Source organism: Xyrauchen texanus, chromosome 33 (assembly GCF_025860055.1).
Source record: "Xyrauchen texanus isolate HMW12.3.18 chromosome 33, RBS_HiC_50CHRs, whole genome shotgun sequence".
Taxonomy (NCBI): domain Eukaryota; kingdom Metazoa; phylum Chordata; class Actinopteri; order Cypriniformes; family Catostomidae; genus Xyrauchen; species Xyrauchen texanus.
The window spans coordinates 24575720-24596385 of record NC_068308.1 but is presented as its reverse complement, the minus strand read 5'-3'; the positions used below and the strand labels follow the sequence as shown (position 1 = coordinate 24596385).

The window sequence follows — 20666 nt, the reverse complement described above, 5'->3', positions numbered from 1 at the left end:
ATTTATCTTATTATTCTCTTATATTCCTGTATTTTTTATTTCCTATCCTGTATTTATGTTTCTTTCTGTAACACTTCAGTTTCTCTCCGGGGATTAATAAAGTGCTATCCTATCTATTCCCTACACTTCCAAGTGTGGTATTTCTTCATTTTGATAACTTTCCTGTCATCCTAAAATGTGAAATGTATGTGTGTCTAAAATTTGGACAGGTATAAAAATTATAAATCTAAACATATAAAAATATACAAAAACCTATTTCCTTCTAATTCTTGCTGCAACTTTTTCTTCCTCACCATGAAAAATTTGCAGGAAAGACGTGATTGTGTAGGCTATGTGTGTGTGTGTGTGTGTGCGTGTGCCGCGCGCGCAAACAGGTGCACGCGTCAAACTTTCCCCGCCCCCACCCGTAGAGAGAAAAAATAAAATTACATTATGACGCATGATTAACGTAAATTGTTTACCTTTGGGCTTTTCCGTAATAACTATTTTGGCCATGTTTGTTTATGCCAGCCAATCATCCTCCATTTTTACTGTCAATCAAAACATATTTTAAGTTCTCTCAGTGCCAATGCAAAGGTTCTTGAGTGGCCGTTTCTGACAGGGGTGTGGTAACTTCACATGATGCAGCAGTAGCAGCGCGTGGTGTGAGGGGCAGAGACGGGGGTCTGCGCGCGCGAGAGAGAGGTGTAGGAGCCAGAAGGTAATGTCGTAAAGCTGAGTGTCGTAAACCAGGTGCAGGGAGGGGAGGTGGAGTGGAAGGGAGGGAGGGGAGGTGTGGGGGCGAGAGGAGGTGACTCTTCAGCAGCATTTAGACACAGCGAAAGGATCATGGCGGATGGCCCCAGGTGTAAGCGCAGAAAGCAGGCGAACCCGAGGAGGACAAACGGTGAGTAAAAACCCTTCGCTCCTACCGGTGGCCGTTCACTTTGTTGGGCGACGGCTGATTTCATTCAACACTGGACTCTGGACCGTTGGCAGAACTTCTCGAACACCCCAATTTACAGTCAGTCAAAGTGCTGGAAAAGTAGCGCTCCGCTGTTTTATAGCCCCTATGTGGTGTACCGTTATACCTGCCGCGCTCGCGACTCTCCCTCCGCCTAGCGGTGCACGAGCGTGGACCGTTATACGCACTCAGTCCCATATAACTGACTCGCGCTTTTGTTTCCCCTTATATTTCTCTTCGCCTTTCTTTCACTAACCTTTAGAATATATATATAGGTTATATATATGTGTATATAACTTTTTCGAGTCTAATCTGTTTGTATTTCCTCTATCGATTCGCTCAAATAGAAACTTATTTTCTCGATCAAAATGTACCTGTTTGGTCCGATGCGGGTGAAATGGTTTCACGTGAGTCACTTTGAGTGACTGAAGTGGTGAAAATGTTTTCATAAATATGTCTGTGCGTGAACCGACTGGTTGTTTGGCCGGATTTTGCTTTATTTGCGTTAACAGCAAACTTTGATATGTCTGCAGTGGGCTGTTCCGCTGTCTGCGTGGTAGCAGGTAGCTAGCGAGCTAGCAGAATCCTAATAATAACCTCTTTACATTAAAAACAATATGTGTGTTTTAACATTTTCTGCTGTGGAATGTTTATAAATAAATGCTTTTAAATCGCCTACGGTTTGGCTTGTTTTACTTTCCATGATACATCTACATGTCCCGTGCTCTATAGCTCATAAGAAACTGCCCGATAACAGCAGCACGTTGCTCTCTCTCTGTGTTGCTACTGCATTGGGAAAAAGGGGCAATTAAGTGTGCTGTTTACAGTGATGTTTGACTGGAAAGTTTATTCTTGAACTCCTACTGAATTTTACAAAGCAAAAAAGACGAGTGTGTCTATGTAGCAGTTCTGCCAGTCTTAAGCGCCCCTGTGGGATTGGGGCACAGAGAGGTCTGAAGCACGATGCCAGTTAAAGCAACCTGTTTGTGGAGCCAGTCTGCCTAATTTCTAGTTGGGTGGTAACGCTGAAGAGAAAAGGATTATGAAGGGCTGTCTGCTGCTAGAACAACTGCTGCAGCCTATATAAGGAATGCATATACATCCCGAGCAGCGCAGAGAATCCTGCTAAATCGCGCTCGGATACTGCAGCTGCTGGACTTATTGCACTGACAGTATCATTTGTTTTGAGAACTTTATGCGTCTTGCTTTTAATGCACGCGCATAAGGGTAGATAACTTACCATCGTGCTTGGACAGTTGCGATTTGCTCTCCTGAATTATAACGATTTATCTGGCAGCCGAAATATGTTTCGTACAAGCGATAAGGAAGCCGACGAGGAGAAATGTGAGTCGTGCTTTACTACTCAGGCAGTTCAAAACACTTTTAGACTTATTTCAAATATTCTTTTGATCGTTCGTCATGACACGTTTCGTGCAATATCACTCGTTTTAAATTAAAACGATATCGTTCGTCATTTCAACGGCTTGTCTTTAGTGATAATTGATTGTTTTGTTGAGAGACGGGTGAAGAAAGACACTTTTCCTCTGGCAGACGCCATGCGCGCGCCATATAGCGGTCCTCATTGCACGCGCGTGAATACGACCTGTAAATATGTGCCTACCTGAACGGAGGGGAGACAATGCGATTTGACAACATTTAGCTATTGATTTTTCTCGCTGACCAAGAAGGAATCTCTTTTTCTCTCTTTTTGAGGTACATTGTCTCATTTTGAAAGCAGACGGAAGGCGTTTCTCGTGCGTTGCAGCAAATGTCAACTTGTGCAGGTATAAACAAGATGTATGTGCAGTGTATCTGGCATGCCCTCTCAGCGTCTGTCATTTGTTTTTACTGGCGAAAGGAGGGGTGTCTGTTATACAGCTTTCTATAGAGCTTACTCTTAATAGATTTTGTAATGCATCGCAACAGTGCAGAGAGCATCCTTGAAGGTGCTGGAACATCGCTCATTATATTTTTTACATGCGGTAGGAAAAAAGCAAAGGCGTGCTTTGAAATTGTTTCGAAAGGTGGAATGATTTTTCAGCGGTGGTAGCCTAATATTAGTGCTTTGTCATGGGGCGTTTGGCACTGTTCTCCGCACTGCAGGTATTGCTAACAGAGAGACGCACCTGAGCCACGCAACAACACCTTCTTGTACTTATTTTATAATATGACAGCTTGAAATGTAGGCTTTCTAGTACAAGTTATGTCGTTATGTTTTCAATTTAGACCTTGGTTCTGTGATTAAATAAAGCTGTTTTTACCATTTTGACCCCAATCCTACAAAACAGTTTCCGTTTACAGTTAAACTAAATTAAGTATATAAAAGTACGGATGCGCTTACCATTACCCTGACCATTAATTATTTAAAATCACGGGTTAATTGTGACCAAGGAGCGCACCCGCGGAGTATCAGCGCTCCCGGTGCGTGATGAACGCTCCCTGACTGTGCGCGTCCCTGCGTCATTAACATACCCCCGCGCCGCCGTGAGGAGTGTTGAACAGACCGTGTATAATTGGTATTTGACCGCCTGAGTGGTTCAACGTTTGGTGTAAAGGCCAACAGTATTGTTCACTTGAGGTATCTTCTTGTAGTAGGATTCACCTTCTGTTTACCAGACTTACCTTTACTTTAATTAGCATATTCAAGATTAATGAAATGTTTTTATTTTAACTAACTAACTTTAGAAAGAAAAATAAATAAATCTGCCAAAGAAGGCTTGCGTAGAACACTGTAGAAAATACATTCTGATTTTTGATTTGGCTCATGGTGGCATCTTTATAAGCAATTATAATTCAGACATCATTCACCAACTTCACAATGCAACATAATCATAAGGTGTCCCTTAGATCTTCTATGAAATCCACTTGATTGTGGCTCAGATCCAGAAGGCCTAGTTGTTGGGAGCATTGCTGTTCTGTTCTGTTGCGGCAGTTAGACTTAATTGTTGGAGAACTGTAATGATTTTTTTTTATGGTGTTCTCAATTTACATATGACTTCTATTTACTGAATATTCTCAACTGATACAGTCACAAGGTTCAATTAATTATAGACGTTATTAGACTGCAATATTTAAAACAGCTTACTTGTGACTTACATGTGCCTGTATCTTTTCTTTGGCCATCATGAAAGCCTTCTCTGCTCTTACAAGGCTACAATATACCTCCATTTGGAGTAGATGTAAAGGTTAGGGGGGAGGTGGGTTTTAGTTCCCTGGTGCTGAATGTTTTGCTTGACAGGGTGAGCATGTGACAGCAGCACTTCACCGTCAGGTGAAAAATCTGTGACATGCCTGTTGCTTTGGCTAAATGCAGGGTGTTAACCCCAAGCTAGAGAATTCATTAGAGAATGCCTTTAAGGTCAGAAATGAACTTTTCCATCAAGGGTCAGTAATTGCCCCCTGGATTTGATATTAATTTAGTACATTTATGAGGGCATATTTTGTTCTTAATTAGTGCTGTTTGTCGATTAAAATGTTTAATTGTGATTAATCACATACTTTTTCCCATTGTTTATCACGATTTATAACAGATTTTAAAAGTGCTGGAATTTGACACTAAATGTATTTCTATCAAGAAGACTCGCAGACTTGAGTGAAATTTAAGATGACATTTATTTGATGAATATAAAACAGAAAAGTAATGTCTCTCTTTGTATTGGCCCCATCTGGCGGTCCGAAGAAGTTGTACTCTGAACCACCATATCCTGCCGTAGATAGGAGGCAGGGGTGAGGAGCCTACCCCTGTGCATGACGGGACTCAACTGGTAGTGGTGGGGTGGTGGAGGATGCCATGTTAGCACACTGAAACAGCAATGTGATAGATTGTGTGCAGACTTATAAAGCAATGGCTGACATGTGATTGGCTGGGAATTACCCAGCTAATGGTGCGATGATGTACAGCTGCTAGTCTTCCCGCTAGAACTAAGCTGCGCTTACATGGCTTGTCCTTCTAAGTGAAGAAAACAAAATATGAAACAATACAATGCATTATGATCATTTTCTGAACAAATCCTTCCACAGTATAAAGATTTATAATGCACTAAAATAGCACCAATTCAAGTTACATTAAATGTTTCCCTAAGTCTAAGTGGAAGTTTTGACTAATTGAAAGAACTAGTCTCCCCAAAGGTTGCATATTTATAGCAATGGCCGTTAAACTCTCATCCTCCACAATATTAATCAGCCGGCAGACTGTGGCTATCTGCTTTCGTACAACAATCATGAAGCCGCTTTCATGATTCGCGTCAGGGCGTCAGCTTAGCGTCAAACGCCGCTCTGAACTCCACATGAAAAGTGCTTGCAGGCAAAAACATAGAATTCTGCATTTTGGTGATAGATAAGACTTTGACGTGCTTCTTTAAAATGCCCCTTAGTTAGGCTGAAAAATACTTAATTTCTTTCACAAGTTCCATCTAGGTTTTTTTGTACAAAAAAATGTGTTAAGAGCTCCTTTCCAGATCATTTTATCACTGGCATGGCTTTTGTGTGTGTTTGAGATGTGTGTCAGTGTAATTACTCCAGGCGAACACATCGCAAAGGTACCTCACTTCCAACCAGTGTTTATGCTGTATTAACAGTAAATGTGTTAATCACAATCACAAAAAAAATTAATTGCATGCATTAATGCTTTAATTTTGACAGCTCTATTCTAAACACACATAAAAATTCAGCGTGTTATCCTTTCATTTCAGATTCTTCAAATTAGTATATGCATTAACCTAGTTCTCCATCTGATTAATGAGATTGAGAATATTTTCATAAAATTTTATCAACATCAGCGCATATTGTATGCCGTTAAATGTATAACTAGGCCTAGAATAGACCATTTATGAACTACATCAGATGTTACACTTAAACAAAATATATTTCTCTCATCAGATAGCTTAATGTATTGGTTTAGTCTATAGTTAACTCAGAAACCGCAAGGCCTGCATTTATGAGCTTTACTTGAGGCCCAGGGAACAGCCCACAGATTTGGACTCTACGTCTCAGAGTGGAATGCTAAATAGCCAACACTTTTTCAGATTGTTTTAATCTGTCTCAGATGAAGATATCTGTAGAATTCAAGGACGGTGTTGGGCTGTGTGTAAACATATTCTTGAAACCCGTATGGCTGTGCAGTACAGCCTGAATAAATCTTATTTAAAAGCACACCTAGTTTATATCATCAACCACTCCAATAGCTGACACAGAGTATTCAAAATATGACACTGAGACTGTCTCAGCATACATTTTTCCGAAACACTTGGAACGCTAAGTGCGCTTGACTGCAGTGGTATGCCAGTGTGGCTTTTTTCACCTTTTCATGTGGAACTCCTTGTAATGACGTTCCCGGCCACTTACTGTTCTCACGGTGTGGAACATAAAGGTGATCACGAGCCTGAGTTGTAAACGTGAAGGTGCTAATAGTCAATAGTCAGACGACAGGTGTTCTTCACAGGGCCCCTCTTTCTCTGTCCCTTCCTCCTTTGCCGCCCTCTTGGGCAATTTGAAACCTCCCAGTTTGGGAATAGAGGAATGTGGCAGACCGGTATTGGCATGGCTAAGAAAATAAACATGGTTTGTAGTGGCTTTCCAAAATGGAGGTTATGTTTCATATGAACTTTAGCAAGGCTTTATTTTTATACCGACACTTTAAGGTGAAGGATTTACACCTATGAATTAAGGAAAACTTGCAAACGTTCACAAACATTCACAGACATTTCTCACTAATGAAATATGAGAAATATTTAGTAACTGTCATTACCGTTGGAGAGCTGTGGGCGAACGTCAGGGTACTGCCAGCTCTGTGATAAAAATGGGTGTATTGGAATTTATTTGGCTGATAAAACTTTAAATACTGCACTGGGCTATTTCCACACCCTGCACAGAACTTTCTAGGGTTTAACCAATAAACATAGATGCTTATTTTTTTGCAAAAGTGTTACTCATGCACAATAAGTCGAAACTTTGTAGATTAGGAAATTGTGTAGTATTAGATGCGTGCATTTGTTTTTCTGTAGGCCAAGTGTATGTGTATTTAAGTGGAATTAGTTTTTGTGGTTGAGCACTTTGCTGCAAGATAACATGCTGCTAGGACATTTTAAAAGCCATCTGCTAATATTTAGGGTCTCTCCCTGGCTTGTGGGGTTTAGCCGAGGAAGATACTTTCATTTATTCATCATCCTTTTAGTGACTTCCTCCAAAAGTCTATCTGAAAGAGTCAAGTCACACCTCTCCGCTCTTTTCCTCTCCGCTCCTCCTATGACCCTTTCTGTAAGACACAGTAGCAGGGTGATGTTTAGTGACCTCTGCTATGGGCGCCCATGCATTGCCTCAAGTATGACTTCACTTTCCCCCCCTGTGCCATTGTGAGGCGTCCAGCGTAACAAATTGGCTGTGTGTTAAAGCCCCCAACACACACACACACATACACACACTGTGAATGGATTTTTAGGTAACAAAGCTCAGAAGCAGCCCCTGTATTTCTCTTCCCCATTCCCTTTTCGTTTGCCCCCTGTGTGGAGGTCAGATGGGGGAGGGATTAGTTGAAGATGGGGGTCAGTATTTTGGAGGCCTGCTGAGGTGACAGTGAAGGACTGTTGTAAACTGGCAGAATAGCTCCTCTTCCCTCCCTTCCTGTGCTTTGCATAACAAACATGGCTTCCTTCTCATCAAGGAACGGTGTGTGAATGTGTGTTTTGAGTGTGTAAAAACACTTTTTAGTCAGAGTATAGTGGTGAATATCTGTTTGATTGAGGTCTAGTTTGTGTTTTTTTTTTGCATTGTACACATTAGTTCTCTTTTCTAAAAAGATCAGAGAAGGAAATTGGTTCTTTTGTTTTGTTGATTAGGTGAATGAAAAGGAAAGAAAGGTTAATGGGACTCCACACTTTGCCCTACTACACACAACATTACAATAAACACTGCAGCCAACAAACTTCTGTAATGTGACTAATGTGAATATCTTTTATTTAATTATGTGGAATTTCACACATTCAAAATGGAGTAGAAGTTTTGAATGATACTAGGAGTAGGATTAGGTTAAAATGTTTCTTACTAATACTTAAGATATAAACTAATAAAATAACAGCCTACTGTACTCAAATGTGGAACAGAAAATAGCTATATTTGTTGTTCAGAATGGTGAGGCTTAATTAAAAAAAAAAAAGTTGCAGGATCAGACACACTAAGTAGTAGTCCAGGAGCTGTTACCATTCTGCCCTTGCAGTAAACTAGGCATCTAAACTCAGGTTGCTTCACGGGGACTGTCCCTGTAATAGTTATAATGTCATGCACTTTGGATAAAAGCATAGACTGAATGACAACTTGTAGACATATTTACATACTGTGGGCGATATGACCAAAATTCACAATATGAGTAATTTTATACCACAATAACGATATATACAGTAAAAGTTTTCTGGAAAATCAATAAAATGTATTTATTTATATATTAAATAACCAAATTGTAATGCCTTTATTTTGAAACTCCAGTCATTGAATACATGTCATTGAATTTGCTTAGGCGGCCACAAAAAAAATTAAATGCTGGAAAAAATTATGTTTCTCACTTGAAGCCCAGCCCACTGATAGATACGCCCATGCCACGCACATTAATATATCGCAATATACACAATATAGCAAAATCTCTATCGATTGACACTTTATATCGTCATCATGATATTTATCGTTATTTCGCCCAGCCCTATTAGATACTACATTCCTTGAACATGGTATTTAACATATATTTGATTTCATAATGGAAAATGAAAACTATTAATGTATTAACAGTGTGATACCAGTTTGATTGTATTAAATACCGTTTAAAAAATCACGGGTTACCTTTATAATCTAAAAAATATGCAACTAAATGATAAAATAGTCAGTTCACATGGTCAAAGACAACTTAGTTGAAGCATTCCTGGAGTGTTAAAAAACCACTTCATGTAAAAAGTGTTGTTAAAAAGTGACCCACATGCGTTTTAGGGTTTATATAACTGTTTTCTGCCTAAGTTGGCTTGGTGATGTCAGCAGAATTTTTTTTTTTATTGTATTTTAATGAGAGATTAAGAAATCTATTGTACCTTAGAATAACGTGAACAGACTAATCATGCACAAAAAGACCAGGCACATTTATTAAGAAAGGAAACAGGATCAATTTTGACTTCATGTTGTCTCTTGTCATGAAGAACCAATATCTGTGCACGGAAGCTTTAATTTAAGTTGCGGCTTAGTTCCTGCAGCCCTGTCCAAATTTGGCTCTCAGCAAATAGTGCTTCAAACATCTCTGTTCTTTAGCAAATGGGGATTAATGATTTGCCTGGCCACTGGTCCCACGGAAGGAGAGGAAGCATTACAGCTAAAGAAAAAACTGCTCTTTATTTCTCCTTCCTTCATCTCTCCTTCTTTTTATTCTCCTCAGAAGAGCCCAGGTTTAACAAACCTCCTTTTATGCCGTGCATGGTTGTACTTATTGGCTAGTTTGTGTGTGTGTATTTGTGTGTGTGCGTGCATGCTTAAGTGAGCTATTGTGTTTTAAAGCTTCAGCAAGGGGGAGGAAAGGGGTTTTGCTACCTATGCAGCAGGCCACTATCGGCCATAGAAGGGCTTAGCGGCAGAAGAAAAGGACCATTGAAAGAGTGCGGAGAGGGAGGGAACACTCTTTCTCCCGCTGCCTGTGGGAAACTACTGCCCATGTGGAGACACACATTTGCATATGACCCATTCTCATCTGATAGGAAGACCGAGATGTGGAGGAATCCTTGTCACTTTGTGCGTGCGTGAGTGTGTGAGTGTGTAGGTGGAGCATTTGTCTGCCTGTCATGCAGAGGTGAGATTGAGGAACAAGTGTTCGAGCGAGTAAAAAGGGTGTCAACAGTTTTGGACCAAGGACAGAAATATCCTAAAGGTGTCTAGATGTGGGGGAGAGACACGAACAAACACACTCAGGAACACTTAAAGACTGAGTGATGTTTGCCGCTTTGATACCCAGATACGCACACACTTACATATACATATCTAAATTAGGACACACCATTGACGTCTCCTTTTGTGTTGCACTGAAGAGATAAAGTCATATGGTTTTGGAACTGCACACACACAACTCAGTGACACGTGAAGATTGAGTGATGTGTGACGCCTCCCTAGAATAGCAGCAGCCAGTTAGGATAATTCACAAGTATTGTGCTGTCTGGACCCATCATCAGGACACATTCCACAATCTCTCTCATGTGTATGTGTGTTTGTGTGTGTGTTTATGGGTGTGTCCATTTTTGAAACAGTATCACTCTTATTTCTCCTGGTGGGTGTGTGGTGATTATTATTGCACTTTGTTGATCTCATCTAATAGTGTGCGTATGAAATAGATTCTCTGGAGATAAACACTCCTCCTCAGCTCTCTTGTCAGTGTGACACATATGAACAGGTGTGTGAGGTGTATGACCTCATCTAATACAATCATCTATCCCAAAGATTGTGTGCAAGCATGGTGGAAAGGTCGCTGCTACATCACACAGAAAATTAAGAGCCCCTCCCCTTACTCCTTGCTCTTTGGGGATATTATGTTTGTGTGTACACCTGTCCAAAAGACTCCATTCTGATTCTGACAACTTAAGTAGTGTGTTCTTCAGGGATAAAACCACGTGAGTATGTGTGTGTGTGAATGTGTTCACCTGATGAACACAGGTGAATATGAGTGCTCATAATTGCCCTGTGTGGGCGGTAATTTTGTGCATCTGCTTTGCTGTTTCATTCATTGATTTTAATAATACAACTTGGGACTACAAGGAATATTCCAGGTTCAATATGAGATAAAATCAGCAACAGCATTTGTGGCAAAATGTTGATTACCACACAAATAATTATTTCGACTTGTCCCTCCTGTTCTTGAAAAAAGGCAGAAATGTGAAGCTTATACATTTATAAAGCACTTAGTTTACTTTAATTCTTCTGTTAAAACTCATTTATTATTTGAACTGTAAAGTTTCAATCCTAATTATATTGTTATTAAAGGCTTTTAGTGTTTGTTGACATTACATCGTCATGGCAACAAAGTTGTAAAATTTATTATAACTTTACACAGAAAAGGTTTGTAAGTGATGTTATCACACTAAAATCATGTTAACATGCATATTGTTTATGTCTTGTAGCTATAATTTTGAAACAGTGAGAATTTTAACATTTACGGATTGGCCTTATAAACGTTGAGTGAGTGCCACACTGGAACCCAGTTTTTTGCTTTTTTTAAAAATTATTTTTTGTGGTAATCAATATTATGCCACAAATGCTGTTGATTGAGCTAAACTTGTAATGAACCCAGAATGTTTCTTTAAGGGCCTAGGGAGTTCCCTCTTGCTATTTTTCTCTCTCTATTTTATGCTCTTACAAAAGGAATTATGTCTACAATATACTGGACATTTCATTGTCCATAACCCTGTTTTCACTGGATTGTGGTGTAATCTAGTGGTTAAAGAGCTGGGCTGGAATCCAAAAGGTTGCCGGTTCAGATCCCTCAAGGGGAGATCCATGAACTAACACCATTGTGTCCTAGAATGAGTCACTTAACTTTAGGTTGCTCCAAGGGGATTGTCCCTGTAGCTTAACATGGCGCCATTCTATGGCGACATCACATGAAAGACACACACAAATTCTCTGGTCATTTGATGATATATACAAAGATTCTATTCTATTTTATTCTGCTCTATTTTATACTATTCCACACAGTAAATATTTTTTTTTATTGTGCGCACAAAGGTGCTAATGGGCTGGGTCAGTTGCAATTTGGAGGTTATTCTCCAGCACCATCTGTGTACTATTATATAGTCCATTCCCTGTCAAGCATCAGCAATAAAAACAAAGACAGATTTGTATTTAAAAAAGTTATTTTCATTTATTAAAACATGAAAGCATTATATATATAAAGATTTGATTTGATTTTATTCTATTCTATTTTATACTGTAAAATATTTGAAAAATGAACACATTCAAATTTATGTTAGTTTAATTGCTGCCTAAAAATCAAAGTAAAATCAAAGTGGTGCCAAAATTACAACCAGTGGTGTAGTTATGTTAATTGCTCTTTTTCAACCACTTTAAATTCAAATACTGATGAAGACAGTTTATTTGAAACTCTGAAAATATATAAAATAGAGTAGAAATTATTGTGACAAATTAAATGGATGGAAAAACATTATGTAATAACAAAATGATGAAAAGATTTATTTCAGACTATTCTATTCTAGTCTAGTCTAGTCTTGTCCTGTCTTGTCTTGTCTATTCTGGGCATAGTATAGACACAGCAAAGCCTGAGCAATGAAACCTACTTTATAACCACCCCGAGTGTTTTCCTTATCTTTAACCCTGTGTGTATAAAGAACTTGAAAAAGTATATAGGCAAATCTCTCTCTCTCTCTCTCTCTCTCTCTCTCTCTCTCTCTCATATATATATTTATTATTATTATTTTTTTTTTAATTGTTTCTCCCAAATTTGGAATGCCCAATTCCCAATGTGCTCTAAGTCCTCGTGGTGGCATAGTGACTCAATCTGGGCAGCGGAGGAAGAATCTCCTTCAATCCATACATCTCATCACATGGCTTGTTGAGCACGTTATACCAAGTGTGGAGGCATCACGCTATTCTCTGCGGCATCCACGCACAACTCACCACGCACCCCACAGAGAGCGAGAACCACATTATAGCGACCATGAGGAGGTTACCCCATGTGACTCTACCCTCCCTAGCAACCAGGCCAATTTGGTTGCTTAGGAGACCTGGCTGGAGTCACTCAGCATGCCCTGGATTCAAACTCGTGACTCCAGGTGTGGTAGAATATCTCTAATTTCTTTGATCTTTTCAGCTTCACAAATACTCCCAATCCCATCATCCCCATATTGCATTCATAATAGGCAAAACCTGCAATATCTCCTAAATTGATCCATGAGGGATAGCAATTGCTTCACTCTCAGGAACAGCTCCTAATGGCTCAAAAAGCATAAACACACCTACAGCCATCACCGTTACTTTTTCGACTTTTACAGCCCTGTTGCATCAGAAAGTGGAATTACAGCTAGAAATAGTGCATCCTCTTTTGAAGCTTTCAGGCCTTATCATCAAAACAATGCTAAGAAGATAATGATGAATATGGCTTATATACTTTTATCAGCTCGTAGGCTCTTGCGGCCTTATGAATACAGCTCTTATGCTGGCGAACGGCTATGATGATAAGGTGATCTATCAAAGTGATGTATGAAATGTCAGGGATGCTGGAAGGCAGCGTGAGATCTCTTGTTCTCTGTGGTTCTGAGGAGCTCTCCTGGGTGTGCTGCGCGTTATGATTCAAGGCGGTAGTCGTAATGCGTCTCTATCTGTGGCCCCCTGGAGATGTGTGTGTGTGTGTGTGTGTGTGTCCTTTTCCATCTGAACTCCCTGGAGAAGAAATTGTATAAGTAGAATGTTAGGTCATACTATGATGCGGTCTTCACTTAGTCAACCTGTGCAAGTGTATGTATTAGTCACATTGTGAGAGGCTTTCTACTGTACCAAGTGTCAACACTAGTAAACAACTAGAAAGATGCAAGGGGCTAAAAGTCTAGCCTTTGTGAAAAAGATAAAAATGCTGAATTTTCCATACAGAGAAAGAAATATATCACTTTGCAATGTACTGAACAAGCTCGTATTCACTAAATACAGTGTAATTATAAGAGATGCTGTTACTCTCATTTTAATGTTTCATTATAATGAGTTCATCCTCTGGTCTGTTAGCGGGCATTAAACACGTGTTTGTCATGTGATGATGAATATGTTTAGGCAGTGTTTAGTAAACTGTTCGTTTCTGCCATCCAGCTCCATATGTTTCCTCCGGTCCCCACAGGTTTCCTCTGATGTCATCTGTCCATGTGCTAAATGGCATCCCAGGAATTTCTCACCTCTGCCAGTAATAATTATGCTGGGGTCCCATGTGAGTTTGAGGAGAGAAAAAAAGGGTTTCATGGATGTCATTGCAACATTTCCTTTTAAAAGCCCCCTAATATGAACCAGATTTTGGGTCCAAGCTCTCTGTATGTGATCTCGACATCTTGGAAGCTTTCTGTCTGCATGTACCTGGCACCTGATGGTATCAGAGCCTCCCATACCATATTTCAGCCAATCACAGCACAAGGAGTGGGATCCCTCCTGTGTTTGCAGTACATAGAATTTGGCCTTGCCAAGTTTACCTGATAGTTACCTGATACTGAACTGGGGATAGACATCAAGAGCAAATAAATGTCTTGTGTAATATGCCTTGTTATGATTCGTGGCTTGTATAAAAAAAATGGTTAGCCTTATTCTTAGGATTCTACATTTGGATCTGAGATCTGTTCATGTTTCTTTGGTCACCTTGCATGAAATTGAGCAATCCAGTAATTCTAAATTCTCTGGTGCTAATGGGCTTTTTTGTCCATTGTGTGTTAACTGTGACTGGCGATGATGCTCTCTGTCCAGACTGCCAGACTAAAGTCCACCTGTCCTGATTCAGGTGTTTGCAATCAAAACAAATGCTGGCCTTGTCATGTTCACCTGTGCACCGTGTTTACCTGGTTACAAAACATTGGATACAAATATGAAAGTTTATCCTATTAATGTTTGCACTTCACATGAGGTGAACGTTTACCTGCATTTTGAAATCAAGCATTTCATTCTTATTTCTGGAAAAAAAAATTAAATGTCCTATACACTGTTGTAGCTTGTAAATCTGTTTTAAATTATTATGGTCAAAACTTTATTTAATTTAGATTGCTTTAACAATTTGTTCCTAAATCACCTGCCACAACCACATAGGTGAGCTGGGATGTTCATTCTAGGGCTGTGAATCAATATTTTTTTTTTTTACTAATTAATCACACAGTTTTCTGTGATTAATTGCGCTTAATCGGGATTAATCATGGTACATGATACATTATAACAATTATAAAAAAATGGTTAGTCATAATTTATTTTAATTATTTAAATATGTACATGTAAACATTTTATTTTTTTTGTGGATAGGGTTAATTAGACACATTAGAATTTTCACAGGTATAAATTATCGATACAAATATGTGTATACATGCCATAAAATCAGTGGACATGCTGTAAATAAAAGTTGGGCAAAATCTTCTGGAATTTTTCTGTGGACTTTTTTTAATAATAGGATTAAATGGGCACATTCAATTCATATCAAACTTTATTCGCAAGAGAATCTAAAGTGTAGATTTTCTTATAAGACACTGTACATACAGATAAAAAACATATTAAATGATTTTGTGTTTAATTTGCTGAAGCTTAAAATCTCAAAACTATTATTTTCTCTGGCTGGTGTTTAACTTCTGTTGCACACTCTTGGTCTTATTTGAGTGGTTTCGCTTTTGATGCTGGTTCAGATGACAGTGAGTGAGCGTTTTCAGGCGATGCGAAGAGATAAGGCAGCTTGCCCATATCTCTCCCACACCTGGCTCACCGCTTGCTGGGGAAGTCTCCATTCTCCATACAGTAAATCTGCTCCTGTGTTTATTATGCCCATACATGTGTCGTGCTTAATGAATAAGTGTGGACTGCTCCACACAATCAGTTTCTTTGCTAGTATGTGCAATCGAGTCAAGCATGTACCTTCTGGAATTTAATATATGCCAATTATAGCCACATAGGTCGTGGGGAATGAACGTGTTAAACAAAAATGCTTAATCGCAGAAATTAACACATTATATATCCCAGCCCTAATTTATTCCTATCTGGACAAATTACATAGCAATATGTTTCTGCATTTGGCTTGACTGTCTTCTGTTATGCTCGAATAACTCTTTAAAAACACTTCGCTCCAAAATGAATGTTCATAACTAATTCATTTCATAGTGTATCTTCAGCTTAGCTGCATGTTTATATATTAAACACTCAGGGTCCATTTGAAGGAATGTTTTGGGTTCAGTACAAGTTAAGCTCAATTGACAGTATGGCATAATGTTAAAATTAAAGTGAATGAGGCCAGTCCATCAATTTTAAAATATATCCTTTTTTAAAAATATAGCCACAATTCATAAACATTAGGTATTGACATTATTTTAGTGTGATAAAACTGCTTACTAACCTTATCTGTGTAAAGTTATATCTAATATTACTGCTTTGTTATCACACTAAAAACTTGTTAACATGTATAATATTTATGTATTATATCTATAGCCTACTATTGAAACAGTGTGTACGTTTAACGTTTATGGACTGGCTCCATTCACTTTCAATATTTTTTATAAAAACAAGGGACACGTAAAAAACATTCTGCAGCTATCAACATTATGGAACAAATATTGTCGATTGAGCTTCCTACATTTTTAAAGCGTTTTTGTACTTTTTGTTCATACAATGTTTTTATGGTGTTCTTCTGCTGCTCCCAGCTTCTCTGAACAAATCTACTACACTTTTTTTAATGTCCTTTAATGTTCCTGGCCTCCCTTAACACTTAAATAACATAATCACAGTGCTTTCACAACATTTTCACTGCTCTTACAGAGTACAGCAGCTGCCTCTCGGCTCCCCGTCCAACACAAGCAGGTGCTGCAGGCTCACAGGAATTCTGCTACACATCTCATAAATAACACCTAACAAAAGAGAGAGAGAAAGAGAGAGACGAAGAGAGACAGATGAAATGGTACCTTTGATGACTTACAGCAAAAGACTTCACCAGACATGGCTTTTGAATTACTTCGCTTTTAAAATACAGGGGGGAAAAACAGGTGAGAGCGGCAGGAAGAAGGTAAAGAGACTGTTAAATGGCTCCAAATGGACAGAGCCACAGAAGGTGTGTCAGTATAGAGAGGGAAAAAAGCCAATGCAGGACTGTGTCCAAAACTATGAGCTGCTGCTTTGCCACCTCAATGGCCAGTCAGTCAATGACTTAACAGACAGCATTTTTGTATGAAGGAACCTCTCTAAAGAAACTGGTTTCAGACAAGCTTCCAAGACTCCATAACATCATATCTAATGATCTGGAACAAATCCAAGTGAGCTTTAGCGATAATCATGCATTATTGAATTACTACAATGCTTATTTCCAAGTAGAAATGGAATAAGTTAGAAAAATATAGATATTTAAGCCCCCGATTTACTTCTTACAAAATCGAAGAACGATCAAGTGTGACATTATTTCTAACAAAATGTGGGCAAAAAGAAGGTGTTTTTGTATTTGTTTCAGTGTTTTTCAACATTCTCCAAGGCCAACATTTAGGAAAACGTCTTACCGGCTGCCAAACATCTTCTTACTGCCTTTGGTCCACATCATTAGTAGGTGTGACCTGGAGGTCCACCTACTTTGAGGCAGACAGCTTATTCTGTTTACAATGTTCAGTCAGTCAAGATCAGTCAACATGACCACATTAGCATGCATTTATTAGCGAGCTGGTGCAAATTCACCAACATCTGTACGATCGTTTGCATACTTTCCAAGACCATGTCATGTAAATGTAAAATCAAATCTACTAAAATCAAAAATACTCTCAAGTGCCCATTCACTCATGTGCCATCTGCAGCAAAAGCCATTTAAACATCTGCCCAAAGTAAGATATGCCTCTCTTATCATCATTCTTTTGTTTGTATCCCATTAACGCTCTTTTATACACCAATCTTTGCATTAGTATCAGTGTCATCATAAATTGCAATAACAGAGTGGAATCGACGCATATAATGGCTGCGTGTTAGCTTAATATCTAAATGAATTCGGAATGTAAACAAGACAAGTTAAAAATGTAATATATAGTATATTTCTTTAAGTCATCATCGAGAGGTTAAAACAGCTTCTTTTTCTGACTACATGTGAATTCTACTCATAGCTTGAGGCATAAAATCATTGATAACACTTTTTAATGTCAGATTAGTTATGTTTTTTTCAGAAGAATCAGAACCAGAATTAGCTTTTTTGCCAAGTATACTTACACATCAAAGGAATTTGTCTTGGTGACTGAAGCTTCCAGTGCACAAACAATAAAACGACATGATGTAGATAATAATAAAAAAGTAGAATAAAAATAAAAAGTGAATAGAAGTCTGCTTCTAGAGATGCAAGGGTGCACCTTATGCAATTCAATATTTACATTGGACCCCCTTTAGATTGTATAGGCTTGGTCTTAAAGACACCAAATAGCATACCTTTGCTCAGCTGTTTTTTTTTTTTTTTCAATTTCTTTTTACCCCAGAAAGACGAACTTCTCTGGAAGTATATGTGGGCCTTTATAAATGAATTCATTTCTTTCAACCACATCAGATGCAATTTTTATATTTTGTACTAACTGACTAACCACGCGCACTGGATTGTGAGATATCATATGCAGTGAAGTGTACAAATATGCTGCCCTTAAAAGCAACCAAATGAAAGCATTTTAGTAGACAGGATATTGTGCAAACATTACATTTGAAAATGCCTTTATGTCTTCCTATTTCCATATACTGCCTTTGAAGATGTCTTTTTTAGGTTTCAGACACAGGTCATAGAGTGAGAAAGTGAAAAACAGACAAGAAGAGAGAGCAGAGATTGAAGATTTCCCGTGGGTCTCGTGGCTCAGTATTGTTTCAGGGTGTGTTGTTTAACATGATTCTGCTCTAAGCATATGCAGAAATGTCAGAGCTCATCTACTGTATATTTGAATGAAATATCCATTCTGAGTTTAAATATATCAGTCATTTGGAAAAGCTCAGAAAGAAAAAATGGGCAAACCTTCAAACTGCATACAGCGATAAAAACACTGTTTTCATAATCTGTCAATTTTTCATTTTATAATTTGTCTCGCTCCCTTAAATCCAGCTTTTATGCTTCATAATATGTGAAAGCACGGAGGTCACAAAAAAGGTTTTTTATTTTATTTAAAAGGCAATTGGATATGTTTGGTTAATGGATGATGACGATAAAAGAGTGCTTGTTCGAATTCAAAAAGGGGGAGGGCATTATTCCGTTCTTTAGGAGTTCATAGTGCCATAAAAGAAAACTGGGTGACTGTGTTAATTATGCTGTTAAAAGCTGCTAACATCGTCAGGAATGACATTGAATGAGTGTTTCAAAACGTGGTGGGATAATAATTAAGATGCGCACATTAATCAGGTTAGATTGAGCATGAATAGACATGTGTACAGTGATTAATTGAATCGATTAATTACCATGCTCCTTTACCTCTGTTTTGCTTTTCTCAGAGGTTATTTACAAAATGCTGAAGTTAGTGATGCTTGGACGTGGCATATTTTTAGCTAAATTAATCATTTAATCAATCTGTCTGTAAACTTGTCCTTCACTAATGGTACCAGCTGGAATAGCACACTGCTGGGAATTAAAATTTTCTGTTTGAACATGAAGCTAGTGATAGTGATTGTATTTACCATAGAAAGAAGAAATCACCCATGCAGATTTGTGGGGGGAGATAGGGGGACCCAATAGGGCTGGATGTTATAAGTAAAAAAAAAATATCTCAATATGGTTCACACATTTGGTAATGTTCGTTATATATTAAAATATTTATGTATTTGCTCTGAAATGGCTTTAACAGGGGATTTTTGATAAATGCAAGAAATAAAAATAAAGCAAAATAGCAACAAAACAATCAAGACACGTTTTTCCACAAAATTAACACAAAAAATAATTGTAATTAATCATTTTTATTCATGCACAAAAAAAAACCAATACATATTAAAGGTATAGTCCGTGTTCAATACAAGTTTAGCTCAATCAACAGCATTTGTGGCATAATACTGATTACCACAAAAATCATTTTGACTTGTCCCTACTTTTCTTAAAAGAAAAAGCAATAATCTGGGTTCCAGGAAAGCACTTACAATGTTAGTGAATGGGGCCAATCTGTACATTCAAATACTAACTGTTTCAAAAGTATAGCTATAAGACATAAACAGTATGTGTGTTAACATGATTTTAGGGGGCTTTCACACTAGCACTTTTGGTGCGCACCCCGGTTCGAATGACGTCAGAGTTCGGTTCGTTTGGATGATGTGAACGCTGTCTTCCCAACTCGGGTGCGCACCCGCGAACCGTACTCCGCTTAAAAAGGTGGTCTGGGGTACGGTTCATGTGAACTCCAGTACGGTTCGCTGCTGATATGAACGCAATCGAACCAAACCGCGGAAGTGAACCGCTATTGATGACGTATAATGTGGTCGTCAGTCTCACACGCGTCACTTTCAAAATGAGCGGAAAGGGTTTACTTTCGTGCGTGCGTGCGTGTGTGTATACACTTACCTTGATGAAAAGCGGGATTGATGCACACGCACACGCACTGCAAGCAGAGAGATGATTTCTGCTTGCCTTCGCAAAAATTGTCTTCGGCGGACAGCCCGCTGTCTTTTGAACGATTTCAGTATTTTTGCGGCAGACAGACGCAAGTGTGTTTCTGTATCTTGATGTTGAAAACAAAAACAAAGGTTAAAAAAAGAAGAACAAATGTGAACCGAGCAAGTCTATTCATTGAATTTTGACGCCTTTTCATTTCGCTGTTATCAAGCAACACGATTACGCACCAGCTGCAGCTTGATGACGCAAGCGTACCGCGGTTCGGATACAAATATGTGAACACAGTCCATCGGGGGCAGGGGGGAGGGGGGAGCAATCGAACTCGGGTTCGGAACAGGCAATCGAACCAAGTGTGAAAGCCCCCTTAGTGTGATATAATCGCTTACTAACCTTTTCTGTGTAAAGTTATAGCCAATTTTACAACTTCATTGCCACAACAAAACATAACATCAT

The 20666-nt window shown here is 38.7% G+C and overlaps 1 protein-coding gene across 2 annotated transcripts in view; it reads left to right on the top strand.

Moving 5' to 3' along the window:
• The first annotated feature begins 641 nt into the window (after positions 1-641).
• LOC127626957 (zinc finger E-box-binding homeobox 1-like) overlaps positions 642-20666 on the top strand; it is a 100456-nt gene continuing 80431 nt past the window's right edge. The window contains exon 1 of one of the 2 annotated variants that reach the window (XM_052103119.1): positions 642-700. Coding sequence is in view for 1 of the 2 variants with exons in the window: in XM_052103118.1 (XP_051959078.1) it covers positions 829-886 (58 nt within the window). In the remaining variant the exon portion in view is untranslated. Of the gene's footprint in view, positions 701-782; positions 887-20666 lie in introns of those variants that run through there. The other variant, XM_052103118.1, reaches the window with a different exon arrangement.